The sequence below is a fragment of the Anopheles maculipalpis genome, chromosome 3RL (genome assembly GCF_943734695.1).
Source record: "Anopheles maculipalpis chromosome 3RL, idAnoMacuDA_375_x, whole genome shotgun sequence".
NCBI lineage: Eukaryota > Metazoa > Arthropoda > Insecta > Diptera > Culicidae > Anopheles > Anopheles maculipalpis.
The window spans coordinates 72,664,405-72,678,319 of NC_064872.1; the positions used below are offsets into that span (position 1 = coordinate 72,664,405).

The 13,915-nt window shown below is 45.2% G+C and overlaps 1 protein-coding gene across 7 annotated transcripts in view; it reads left to right on the plus strand.

Annotated features, from left to right (window-relative positions):
* LOC126561999 (protein alan shepard) overlaps positions 1-13,915 on the plus strand; it is a 416,355-nt gene that overhangs the window by 351,262 nt on the left and 51,178 nt on the right. For all 7 annotated transcript variants that reach the window (XM_050218403.1, XM_050218402.1, XM_050218404.1 and 4 more), the window contains one exon: positions 6,293-6,517. In XM_050218403.1, the coding sequence (XP_050074360.1) occupies positions 6,293-6,517 (225 nt within the window). The remainder of the gene's footprint in view (positions 1-6,292; positions 6,518-13,915) is intronic.

Consider the following 13,915-nt stretch of genomic DNA (forward strand, 5'->3'; position numbering starts at 1 on the left):
CGCAACTTCTGCAGAACAGCAGTGAAGAAATATGTGGAGCAGAAGATGCGCCAAGGTGATGCTGTGCAAAAAACCGATGCGCGGTTTATCGCTTTGTGGTGTGGGCGGAGCGCTATGAACGGAATTTGAACTTTGGATCGAGTGATGCGATTTTCTCGGAGGGTGGGAAAAATACGCGTTGGAAAATAGCGCTGCGCCGATGCATTCGGGGTGGGGTACAAGTTTTCGCTGAAGACAGTGACGCCCGCCGGCCAACATCCAATGTTGGCGGTCAAATGGTCAGAAGTGGAATTTCCAAAGAGATTAAGCAGAAACGTGACTCGCCGTCAGGCTTCGAGCCATCTGGCGGGAATGGAAATGTAACGTAAAATCAACATGGGAAAGGGAAAGGATGCCTCAAACCTACCTTATCTTCCCGTCCTCACCTCCACTCCACAGAGACGGATTACCGAATAAAGCTGTTAAGGATTTCTTTTGACTTTTGGTGCCTGCTTGGCATGATGGGAAAATAAAACACTTCCAGCCCCAACGAGACAGCGAGCGAGAGTAAGTGCTTGGTCCTGTGCCGCTTTACCATTCCGCGTCGTATCGTTTGCTTTCAAACGTGCAAACAGTACGCTCGAAGCGGGCTACCGAATTGGGTTCCCGGGTGCTGCTGCTGTTGATCTTTGCCATTCCAGTTCAGTGCGTCTCGAGCGGTTGAAAGTTGAAAGAATTGGTCCTCGGCGAAACATCGCGGCGAAGCGGATGTGGTGTGTAGGTGAAGTTGTCGATTAAAGCGACGCTTTTTCACTTTTTAATTCCTGTTACGATTGTTGAATTGAATTTTCTACCCTCCGTTCTCTGCGTTTTGCCGAGGTGATCAAAAGCTCTGCCAGCCGGCACGTGGACGTGTTTCAAAGTTCGTTCTTTTTTTTTTGTTCCCTCGTCTATGCTGGTGGCAGCTTCTTATACAACAATTCGTATCGTACAACGAGCTTATTATTAGTCGATCGATATGAAAGAGAGAGAGAGAGAGAGAGAGAGAGAGAGAGAGAGAGAGAGAGGAGGAACGACTTGCGTCGCTTGCTTTGAAGATGTTCAAATATAAATTGAAGAAGTTGGCAAAATACTTGTCCCCATAATAACAATTTCGCTCCGTTCGGATAAAGTTCCGTGCCGGAGACTCTCCAAGGCACAAAACCTCAACTGCTTATCCAAATAGCAATCTTAATGCCAATTATTTTATAGTGACCTATTATTGTGTGATGTAGGCCTTATTGAATAATTCCCCTTAAACTTCTTACGATTAAAACTGTGATCCATATGGCTTGGGAGAGAGAAATTTAAATTTTATCTTTCGTTAGCTGTGAGTATGTCCGCAGTCCTACCGGCCTCCCCTCGTTCCCAGCGGATGGTATAATTTAATCGAACCAATCAAACCGGACCCCGCTCGAGGCGCATCATCGTAATCAACTCTATCGTTCCTAGAGCGGAGTGTTTCACAATCAAGCGACTCCTCCACTCATTCCATTTGGAAAAGCAAACCCAACCTTGAAGAGCCTGGCAGCCGATAATGACACGAGCCTAGAGCCAGCCTAGTGTGCAAGGACTTTAATGACGTCTTTGCTCCGAGAGGCCATCCTTTTCTTCTAACGGATCTTTTGATTTTACCTCGAACGAACCCCAATGATGATGATGATGATGATGATGATGTGCTCTTGGATACGGAGACGAGAGTTAATAATCTTGGGATTAAATTCGTTCAATGAAATTAATATTACCCCGATCGCATAGAGTGTGTCCTTGGTGAAGCGAGGAGTCCCTTTTTGCAGAGAGCTCAACGTCGAGTGTCACTCCTGACAGGAGGGGGCAGGAACGCGGGCAGTAAGGCTCAACGAGGAAACACGGTATGGGAATTATGGATTTTGAACCGATTCCAAGCAACCAAAGTTCCGGACTTAATTTTTCGTCCTTTTTTTTTCTTCAGCTACCCCTGGAATCAATATTGAAGTGTGACTGCCAATACGCCATTCGCCAGCATTAGTAAAAAAAAAAACCTCGCCGCACTGGCTTCGATTGTGGATTAAATCTTTCGCCCGAGGAGCGAAGGCGCAAGTAAAAAAGCGAACACCAAAATGTGCGGGCCACCGACGCCACTTCAATCGCGCACAGTAAATCACGTTCAATTTCTCGCCCTTTATTGTTGCCAAATGAACTTTGAGTTTCGACGGAACCTCCGGCACCCCAAATTCTTCTTCCATCTGTGGGAATGTCCTAGCTTTTTTTTTGCCTCCTTCCTTTCCATTAGTTGCCGCATTTTTTTCGCTCTCTCTTCTTGCACACCATTAGCGACCTTGCCCATTTGGAGCTTCGTTTTCGAGGCGCTTCATCCTTTTTACCACCAGAGACCGCTCACTCGGCAAATGAATGATTGTGAAAAATGAAACTGGAAGGGGCGAACTGTTTTTTTTTTCTTCTTCATCATGTTTGCTCCTGTCTCATTCGCCAAGATCGGTGGTGGCTATTTTTCTGCCACCGGAAAATGGGAAACCAATACGGAGGCACTATTGATGCCCAATGGTTGCAGAGAGAAGCAAGAGAAAGGCTCCATTGTTCGGTTAAACACTTTATTAGCGATGCTGGGTTTGTTATGAGTGCGTTCGGCGTCATTTTTTTCAAGCATTTTCCTCCCACAACGGGCACAAACAACCTTGGGTTAGTGAGGGGGGAAGTATCCGGTTGTGGAAAAATTTCCCTTTCATCACCACACAAAAAAAAATTAGAGCGATGGAACGTCGTATCATGAAACGCGATGGAGAAGCGCATTTGAAGCCGATGAAGTGGAGTGCTTGCTTGATTAATTGTGCAGAATGTTGTTGGCAGATTTTGCCAATTCACCGCACCGGTGCCCCCTCCCCCTTTTGCCGTTCGCTCACGAGCTTGAACCGATGTTGGCAAAATGGTGTGAAACAAGCAGTAAACTTCGTGGAGGCACAAACAAATAACAAACAAACAAAAAAATACGCACGAACAGAATTGTGGTACGGATTCGACCTAAAAGCGGTTGCTGCTGGTGTACAAATCGTCGCTGGCTCTGAAGCAGAAAAAACGGCATTTTCTTCGGCACCATCCGAGCACTTTCAAGGAGGGAATGAATGCTTCAATTAAAACCACGCCATCGCCACCATTTTTCCAACCAATCCTGACGACGGGTGGGACTGACGGAAGCTTAGGCAGAGCCCGGGGAGAACGTTTGTTCTCTGGAAGTAGTTTCTGGAGAGCGGCAGATCGAAAACCCTGCAAGCAAGCACCAATGCGGCCTGGGTGGAAATGAATTAAAGCCTGTAACGATCCGGCAACAACAAAGTAATTTTCATTTGTGCGCTTTTTTCCGCACGTTTGGTGTGTGTGCGTTCGCCGTTTCTCGAATGGAATGGAATCGAATGGTCCGTGAAAATTCCTGCCAATTATTGCTGCTCAACCAGCAAGCTCAAATCATCTAAGCGGTGAATAGGAATCGCCTCTATGAAGGGGAAGATTTTTGAAACAAACCATTCGAAGGGCACGAGTGTTTGGTTGTTCTTTTGAGGATGTTTTCGGTAAGACGCACTGAGTGGAGAATCTTTTTTCGTGCAAAATATTTGGAACAAGTAATAATGCCTTTTATATGCATAAGCTTTTAAATAATATAAATAATCAGTGTACATAATATAATATAAAATAATCAGTACCACTAAAAACTCTCAAATATTGTGCTATGTGTCTGACTGGCCGCTGGCATCATGGCTCGATGAAAGGATGCTTACGCGGAAGGTTTACAGATCGAGGCTCACCTGAACCGAGGTGATATTTAGTTTCAAAAACTTTTATCTTAATACCACTAAGAGGACATATCCCCACAATTCTAATCTTCTCAACGCTTTTTAATCCTTAAAAACTTACCTCGAAAACGCGTGCTGTGTTTACCTTGCCAAACAATATTTTAAGCGACAGGGACCGCGGGTGAATCTGTGTGACTCCTGTTGCAACACGGCTCCACGCGAATGTGGAGAGTAAATGTGTAACTTATACACCAAGGAAAACATTTCTTCTCGTGTGTGAAGTTGATGCACTTACGACGATGCTAGTTGTGCATCTTCATGCTTTACACTTTAGTGTCACCACAACTTCTGACTTTTTTCTTTGTTTCGGGATCAACTTTTCGATTCTCAAGCCATTGGCCGCTGTTGTGGTGAACCTCTCTCGGTGTTTGGTAAGTTACGCTCGCCGTGTGTGTGTGTGTGTGTGTGTGTGTGTGTGTGTGTGTTTCTTATCCCCAAAACAGTCGTTAGAACTTACAAACTTCACAAGAGAAAGGAAAATAGTTCCACAGCACAAACGTGCCCGCGGTGGTGGGACAAAAACTTTTCCGCTTTTCATGGTTATTTGAATGAACCGATAAAGTTAATTGTACACAAATGGGCTTGAAGTTTGGTAGAAATAGTTTTATATTTGTATTAGGGCGGTAAATTGTCGTTCTCGCCTGGGACAGTATATGGGGAGACATTGGGAGGACTTCCATCTCTTGGGGAGGAGAATAAATGGTTTCATTGACCAAACAGCAGTCTACCCAAATAGTCTACTGTTTGAACATTTAAAGACCATAAATGAAACCCATGGTTCGTTGGTTATGTGAAGCACTGATCACATACAATGGTTCCTTAGGAATCGGTTGCATTCCGCACATGTGCTGTGTGTGTGATGTTTACCATCCGAACTGTCGTAACACGTCCCGTGCACTTCAATTTGGCACAGGAAATGAGAAAATCTACATAACAGCTAGCGTTCCAGCATGGTCAACTTCTTTTGCCCCAGTACTGGACGAACAAATAGGAAGGAACTGTTTGATGTGTGTCGTTCGTCCTGGGAAGGATGAGTGGACCGAGCCAGCAACAGCAACGAAAAACAAATAAAACGATAAGACGCATGCATTCGCCGGAATTCGTTCGGGAAGCTCTGCCCGGCGGCAAAGTCAAAGTTTTTCTAAAGTTCAATAATGGATGCATGGTTGTCCTCATCGGACGGTTGCCGTCGTCGCTAAGCGACATAAGCGATGGCACATAAGTTTATAACCTCCATCGCTTACTGGTGGCTACTTGGCTACTGCATCGAAACATCACCGCTACACGCAAGATCACGTAAAGACGTTATACACTTTTTAGCTTAAGCTTTTTGGAGGTTTTGTTTCGGGCAAGAATCCGCCAGAACACACCAAACCGTGTGCGGTAGACCGGCCCGTAGTCCATGCCGTCCACTACCGCGGATGTGCGGTACCATTATTCATTTCAGCTGTGGCTGGTGGAATCGTACAGCAGCAGCAGCAGCACCAGACACACATATTAGAAAGCCACGACGGTGGATCGCTATGGTATCTTCCGGTCCCCCCTTGGGTCGTCTGGAGTTCCCTTCGCTCGCCCAACTTTGCCATTGTATTCTAGAACGGTGCACACACAAACACACAAAACGGGCAATAAATTTTCTATCCCCACTGGCAGCGGGTTTAGGAATTTTGGTTTGCTACCGCTACGTCGTATGCAACCGAATGTACGGTGCAAGTAGCATTTCCATTCGTGTGCCGTGCTTCGCAAGGATGTTAGGCTCGGTGTGTTTTGTCCGCATACACAACGCGGGGAAAAGAAATGTGACTACACGACTGTGGTCCCATCCGGTCGCTTATCTTGCAAAGAAAAAAAGTAACCCCGTTCGGAACGGTTGAAGCTACTTCAACTACCTTGGAGGAAGTGAAACGCAGAATGGATTTCCTGGTCTTTCCCAACCGGGATCAGTAAAGATCATACAAATGGTTCCTTTCGTTGGAAAGCTTGTTGGCAACGTTTCACTGAATGGTCGTAAATGCTTCAACGAGACTAGCTTGAGGGACACACTGCTCTGTTCAAAGCAAGTTCACGGTGAGATCATCCAATTTTTGGGCATCAAAATGGGGGAGCAAACGTGCAGGAGGTGCTGCTTGGAGTGAATATTTACGATTCATTGAAAGTGGCATACCAATTTGAGTACCGTCTGCAATTATGTATAGATGCATGTAGCTAAAAAATTCCTTGAAGTCTTATTCAGTTTCCAATTTTATTAAACAGAACACAAGTTAAAGTTCTAGATTTAATATTAGGAATTTCTTATCCAGGACTAAAATCATACGCAACAGTCATGTGTTTTGCTCCATACATTAAGCTATCTTCTATACACGACACGATAGAATCTCCATTGGTTAATAGAATCTGTTCTTCTTTCTTCCTATCCTTCCTCCCTGCAGGGAAGTACTACAGCAGCGCCTCGTAGCGCCTACCCTGGAGCACCACCGCCTGCACCGGCCACACTAAAGGGTGCCCAGCGACCCGCTATGACTAGTCCGGCCAGCGGCATTCCCGGTGCACAGTACAGAGGCACTGCCTGGACGCAGGGTTACCCCCCAACACAACCAACATACCGATACACTGCGCCGCAGACCTATGCATATACACCACATACGACGACCCAGGTAAGTCCCACCACTAGTTCTCTAGAAAAAAAAGTCAACAAAACTGCAGCAACTGCTGGTGCGTCCGTTGATCAATGGCCTGGCGCAGTCATGCTTATCTGTGCGGTCGGTAGGATCCTGTAGGTTACCGTAACCCCCACTACCAGTACCAGTGTGATATATTTTCTCACGGGAAGCACTCTTGGGGACCAACGTTTCGTCCTTCTTTTTTCTTTGTCGGTCGTTATTTACAACCGGAATCTGTGGACTCGATGTAACGGGTGCGCTGCCGGTTGCGCGTACGATTACACGCGAATTAGATCCCGAAATAACCTCCAGAGTATGCCGAGGAGACCTGGTATGGTTGGTTGCTTTTTTTTTTTTTGTTCATCCGTATGTATGTTGTTCGGAAAAGATTTGGGATTACACAGTGGGATACGGGTAATGCTAGCGGGTTGTATTGCATCCCTTAATCGTATCCAAAAACCCTTTACAGGTCGAGAAGTTAGATTAAGCTACCAGCAAAGGTGTAGCACTGTCGGGACTCCTGCCTGAGTCAGCTCTTGAAAGTAATGTTTGCAACGATGGACCGTTGGAGTTAGATGCTGGATGACGAAGGGTTGAGAAAGGAAAGAAAACATAAATTGATAGCTTTAATCTGCTACACATTAGGCGTGTGTAAGCTCACTTGAATTGTTGCTTTATATTTAGTATGCCTTGGTTGGTAATTGCAGTCACCTCACGATGCTTACCACAACTGGAATTGTAGTGTTGGATAAGGTGGCGAAAACATACATTTTACACACCCTTTGGCCAGTGATCATAATGCGCCGAGACGTTAATTAAATTCTCGACAATTCAACGCGCCGGCCCCGTTCCCCGTGTAATGAGTTGGTTGAATTTCCAAAGATCTCGGAAAGAATCAACGTCTTACTTACTGACAGACTTCATGAAAACGCTTTTGTATGATTTCCTTTTGCTTCACGTCAAACATCAGCACCGCCAGGAGACAGTCAGGCAAGAGACAGCGACGTCCGAGATCTCAAACACACCCCATCCCTCCAATCCCAGAAGTCAGGATGCCCAGCCGACGGCTAGGATGGGACGCGAAAATTTAGTTTTACTTCTATTGCATTATTTTAACTCCATTACGCTACGTCCCGACGCTTTCCAATCGGCCTTGAAACGCCAACGAGAGACACCACGGATGACACGTGTCGGTTGACTGATGAACGGCCAAAAACGGAGACGAAGCAGTGGTGTTGTCGAGTGCATGTTGATGATGTACCCACATACCATCCAGATCCGCTCATCAACCACCGGCCTGACCGGCGGGGAACGGGAACACCCGGGGCGTGCAAAACCTAGTTTACATTTAGTACCGGACCGGGTAGGTCCGGCTTATTGTGTGCGGGCGCGGCAGGCACACATCAACGGTGGCAGAGCCTCTTTATCATTCATGTCACAGCAAAGACTCGGCAGCTGGCAAGGGCCAGGGCCCGGACATGTACAGCGATGACGAAAGTTATGCGCTGTAAAATAGGATGAAAACATTCAAAGTAGGTCGTGGACCGGTCGTGTCACACTTCCTCGAGCCAGGGTGATGAGTTCTCTTCAGTTTGTGTGTGTGTGTGTGTGGGTGTGTTTGTGGTGGGTACGCGATATCTCGTGAGCCTTTTATCTATCCCATTTAGAGTCGGCAAAAAGGGAATTCAATTTTCTTCGCCTGGATGTCGTCCTTGCGTGTTGTGCGGACGTTTAGATTTTTCCCTTTTCGCTGGAAACCAACGATACGACGTGTTTCCTTTGCTACTTTTGTTTTTGCTTACTGGTTCGGGCGCAGCTTCTCTCAGGGCAAACAGACAGTTCGTTTCGGTGACAGTGTGTGAGCCCTGTCATATTGGTAGGCATCGTTCAACTGTCTTCCAAGCCCCGAACAGCTTAGCAGAGACGACCAACCCAATAACTCGATCTGACACTCGATTACAATACCCGAACCCTAGTCCTGACTACACGCGTCCTTAGTTCTGAAGAAAAGCCGTCGAAACAGTCCGAAGACGTGCGTTGGTGTTGTTATAGGCTTTTCGATGCTCGCCTACCCTAGCGGTGTTAGCGCCCACCACCATCGCCAAGTGTCTAAAATGGATAAGTAGAACTCACTACGAACGAATGGACGACTTCGATTTGGACATCCCATTTTTTTATTTCTCTCTCTCTCTCGGTTGGATTTAAGCTTGTTGAACAACTTTTCCACTTTTGTGAGGGTTTGGAAGTTGGGGAGCAAAGGGGGGAGGGGTGGAGAAGCCCCTGCAAGAAAAAGAGGAAGGGCACGCTGTTCATCTTCAGCTCCGAACCGCCACCGAAAAAGCTTCAACCGGGCAAAGAAAACCGAGAGCCGCACACACAGAATGAAGCGGCAATCAAATGAAAAGAAGGCACCCGGGTGTAGTCGAGATGGGAGTAGTCGTGCTTTTTATTAGATTTGCTACTATCGTTCGATGTAGAAATTTGATGAAAAGCGAAAGCGTGACGAGTGCCAAACTTTTTTGCGAGAAATTGAGTTTGCTTTTGTGCCCGAAACGAACAGCGAACTCTTTTCTAACCACTGCGTACCATACCGCGTGCCTAGTTGGGTAGGTGCCTCTTTACGTTGCGGAAGATAATCGTCGATAACAGACAGTCAGAGGCAGGTTTCGATGCGTTGGCATCCATTTTGAGCCCGCAAAAGAGGCATCCTTGGAATAGCACACATTAACCGGAAGCGAGGATAGATGTGCGTCAGGATAGAAGTGCAGTTGAAGCATCTTGAGGACATGCTTAGTCTAGCAAATAAAAATGGATTCCACGAACTTGGGCGATCCTTTGAAAATGGTGCCTAATCTCCAAATTTCACATGAAATTGGCTAATTCTGGTGAATCCGTAGAGGATTGCACCACGATAAGTGTGTGTTGACTCTTTGGATAGTCAACAGGAAATGTGTGAAACTCTGCTCTGTTCTGAAAAAAGCAGTAGCAGTAGTTTGGGAAAGAAATCGCATACCCAGAGGTAGTAAAACATGCGAATGAAAGCAGAGTGACATGGCGAAACTATTTAACAAAGTTGCACACTCCAACCCAAAGGAAGCAAGCAAGAAAAGTGTCAGGCCGCCTCCAGAGCGTGCGGCAAACAGCAACGAGGGCGAAGCGTGTTTTCGGTTTGAGACTGACAGAAAAACTTTATCCGGACCGACCGCGCAGAGCTTGGGAAGGACTTGGCAGGTGACGGAACGATAGGCAACTCCACACCACGCCTTACACAAAAAAAAAGACTGATTAGTTCGGAAGTGAAGACGACACTCGATTAAAGTTTTCATCCTTTTCTTGCTTTCTACCGCTTTCCATTACCTTTTCCGAGGGTTTTTTTCCCCCCCATTCGTAAGTTTTCTTTTCATCCCGATTCTTCGAGTGGAGCTAAAGTTTGCGTTTGTTCAGCAAAGTGAGGAACAACAAAAAATCGCTCGCTCTCAGTTTTTATTCAACTGAAAAGAATTTCTCACTCAAGATAGAAAACCCGGTATGTGACACCTTGAGTTGGGTTTCCAGTGTGCTTTCCAGTGGCTCTTGGCGGATGATCCGGTCCCGATTGGCAGATCGGATCGGATGAAAGGGGGGAAAACTCGTTGAAGTACAACTATTTGCGAATTGTCATGTCGCTCGTGTGCACAGGACTCTTGTACAAAGAAATGTTATTAAAACACGGGCTAGTGCTAATGCTTATCGCTGCAAGACGACACGGAAACGTTTAATGCTGCAAGAACAAAGAGAAAGGAAGCAGTGTTCTTTTTTCTTCAAACAATCAATTTCTTCCATCGAAGAAGTTTTGTTTTTGCAAGGGTTTTTTAGCTCCAGATTTTGACTTGCGCCCACCAAATGGGCAATTTTACGTCCGATTTTTCGATTGGACGCATATCCACGGCCAAACACGTCCGCCTTTCGATGGATTTTTCGAGCCTCATAAAGCTAAACGTGATCGTTCCTTATTGCGCTAAGCAGCAAATTGCACCCGCAAAGTATTATCGTTCGCAAACCTTAAAACCCCAAAGAAAAATCCCTCAACTGGACAGAAAATACTTCAGCTTTACCTGTCACGCACCGTGTGTGTGCGCGCTAATGGTGTATAATGTTGAAGAGGAGGCTGAGTAAAGGCAAAAACCTGACGCTAAAATAAATACAGCCACTTGGTCACGTGGTGTATTTATTCGTATTCGTTCGTATTCGAGGACAGTTTTGAATGTGCTGGCACTACTTCCGTACGGCAAATGCCCAACACTAATGCTTCAAGTGTTGTCATTTGGACATGCAAACCCTGAAAGACATCAGCCCTTGCCCGGTAAGGTGCACATGGAAGCAGATAACCGTCCCCAGTAGGATGGGAAATGCTTTGGATATCTTCATTCCTCCTAGGGACACTAATCCGCTTTTCTCACAACCATCAAGCATTCCGGGTGCGTGTGGTTGTGTGCGTTCGTTAGCGTGTAACATCCGGAAAACCGCCAACCCGTGAAGCACATTACCAAATGTGATATCCGAAATCCATTCATCGGGTTCAACTTCACACGATCGGGTTTCCTTCTCGGATGTGACCTTCTCGAGAGAACGTGGTGAGCGCCGCCATTTCTGGAGGTACATCTAACGAGGATGATTAGGATGTGACCAAAACTTTATGACCAATCAATAGATAAGCCACTCAACGTACACCTACACCATCCGGGCGTCCCGGTATATAATTCGTCGAAACGACCCTACCTAGCAGTGGAGCATGTGGAGCACGAGGAACTTTCGGATTATCGGAAATGTCGTACCACCAACGCGTTGTATCGGGTTGGATTAGTGCGGCGTCGCTGTTTGGTGGTTTTATGTCACCGGATCAGGGAACTATTTTCATGTTGACTAACCGAATAGCCGCCTCACTCGGTTGTAGCTTGTACCCATTACCCAGCACCACCATCACATGCTTCGGCCCCTGTTTGCAGCATCGCGCACGACATTGATAATTGATTCCGGCTCATTCCGGCTCGAAATGTGGACCTTAGGGTAACAGTTTTTCCAATGAACAATTATGATTAAGCGTGCGGATTTACGGTGGTGATACGGTTTGACATTACACGCTAGAGCGTCATCGTTGTACGCGACTTCCGGGGTAGGTAGGAAGGACCATTTGTGTAATGGCGCAAGTTTGGGTCCAATTTAATAAAGGATAACATCTTGCCATCAATGTCTTGCAGCCGTGTCTTGTGGTGGCGATAGCTACCCACGCCCCAAATAGAATAGATTTGGATCGATTTCCTGCGCCAAGCGACGGTTAAAGCGATGTAGCGAAGCGAGAAATAAATATCGATTTCTCGGAATCCGTAATCGAAGCGTCCAGGTCAACTTAATAATTCGATGGATTTTCCTAGTCGTTCAAATGTCACCGACCAACGTGAAGTTATTTCTTCAACATTATTGAAACTGGTCACAATTTCAATACCCCTTTTTACGGTGCATCTCCGGTGCAAAGATATTACCCTCAGTTGAAGTTATTTCTGAACTCGGAACGCGGGGCGACCGCTGCTCCGAAAATGCGAGAAATTCTCATGTGCACATCTTAACTTCTAATGAAAACTAAGTGCATCCCCATAATTTCCTATTCCGCATCCGATGCACGTTCCGTGGTCCCATTTGCTGGCTGTCCGGTGTCCGACCATTACAATCCCCCCATATCCTGGTAACACTTTATCGCGAAAGTTCGTCGGTCGGTCCAGTCGGCAGGCAGACTATGCTCCATGCTCGCTCTCTCTCTCTCTCTCTCTCTGCCTGTGATCGTGACGACAACGACAGCGAAGTTCTACTGCTTCCGCTCAGTACAGCTTTTTTTTTTTTTTGAAAGGATTCCACAATACAGACACGGACTGACAAAGTCTATCCAGTTAAAATGGCCTCCTGCTCGCTTGTGTGGAGAAGTAAAACAAAGATTAATCCAACGGGGGAGTGTAGTTTGTGAGTAAAGGAGGGACAAAAGCGAGAAAAAAGGGGAAACTTCACAACTTTTCTGGTACATTTTGACCTCACCACCTTAAGAAACACGGCGAATTGTCAGTCGGGTCTGTTGTACACTGTGCAGCTTCCTGGACATTTGGGGAACGATAGAAAAAACGTGTGCAAAAGTGCTGCTGCTGCTGCTGCTGCTGCTAGGAATAGTACAGTAAAAGGGCAGTTGTTGGTGGTGTGTAAAAATACTTTGATTTTGTGTCGTACATCGAAAGAGGAACCAAAAGCGAAAATGAAACTTAACAATCTGCTTTATTCTATCCATTCAAAGAAAGCCCACAAACAGTGGCAAGAGGCGAAAGTTTTATCACAAAAAAAAAAACCGAAAGTTCGACGAGCAGAAGAAGCAAAGTTAAGACGCAATTATTCTATTTCCTGGCATTAAAGATCAGCTAGAATCATCGTTGCACACGTCTGCACAAGTACTTTTGTGGTTAACTTTAAATCGATGTCTTGTCTAGTCTTTTTTTTTTTTTTTGTTACAAATTTAAGAACTCGTCATCTAGGAGATCGGAAAGGTTTTTGGCCACGAATTTAAATTATTTAAGAATTAAAGTCCTAATTTTTATGCTCTAACGTTTGCGATATTACGGTTGTCAAATCGGCAAACCGGTAGAAAGCGCAGAGAGCGCTTAAAATAAATAAATTAATAACTTCTTTGACGTTATAGAACCGTGTAAAAAATTGTCATTACTATTCTCAGTTATAACACAAACATCTATTACAAAAATTTGTTCACTCAGCTAACTTTTCCGTTGATCAGTTTTTCTTTATCAGTCATAAATTTAGAAACCTGGTTGGACCTGGTAAAGAGTGGGGTTAATCGTCATCATCATCAACACATAATCAAAACTAGGATTTGAATACATCTCCTGGGTTGTAACATTAACATTGACGTCCTCATTTTAAACATTATTCAACATTCCATTCTATCCTTGAAGCAGACAGAGAATAAAAAAAACGGCTAAAGGGACTAAAATACGGGGTTAAAATATGGAGATGCACAACAACGTTTTTCATGCTGTTGGTAGTTCCTATGTAACAATTAAAATCCCAAAGTCTCTTGGTATTAAATTAAATAATTTGTGGCTGCAAGTGCTTTGGTTTACAATTTTTACTGTTTAAAAAACCAAAATCTTCACTTTGACAGCTACTCAACGAAAACAAAAGCTTAACGAAAGTTTGACTTAACGATCTCAAAACTATAATAAGTCGATTTACTCGATTTCTGATATGATCTGGTTTGTTTGAGGGATTGTCTGTAAGACACCCATAATCACCACTAATATTGAGAGTACAGAGATATGTGTTTTATTACAAAATATCTAGTATTTGATTTTTTTATCTCGA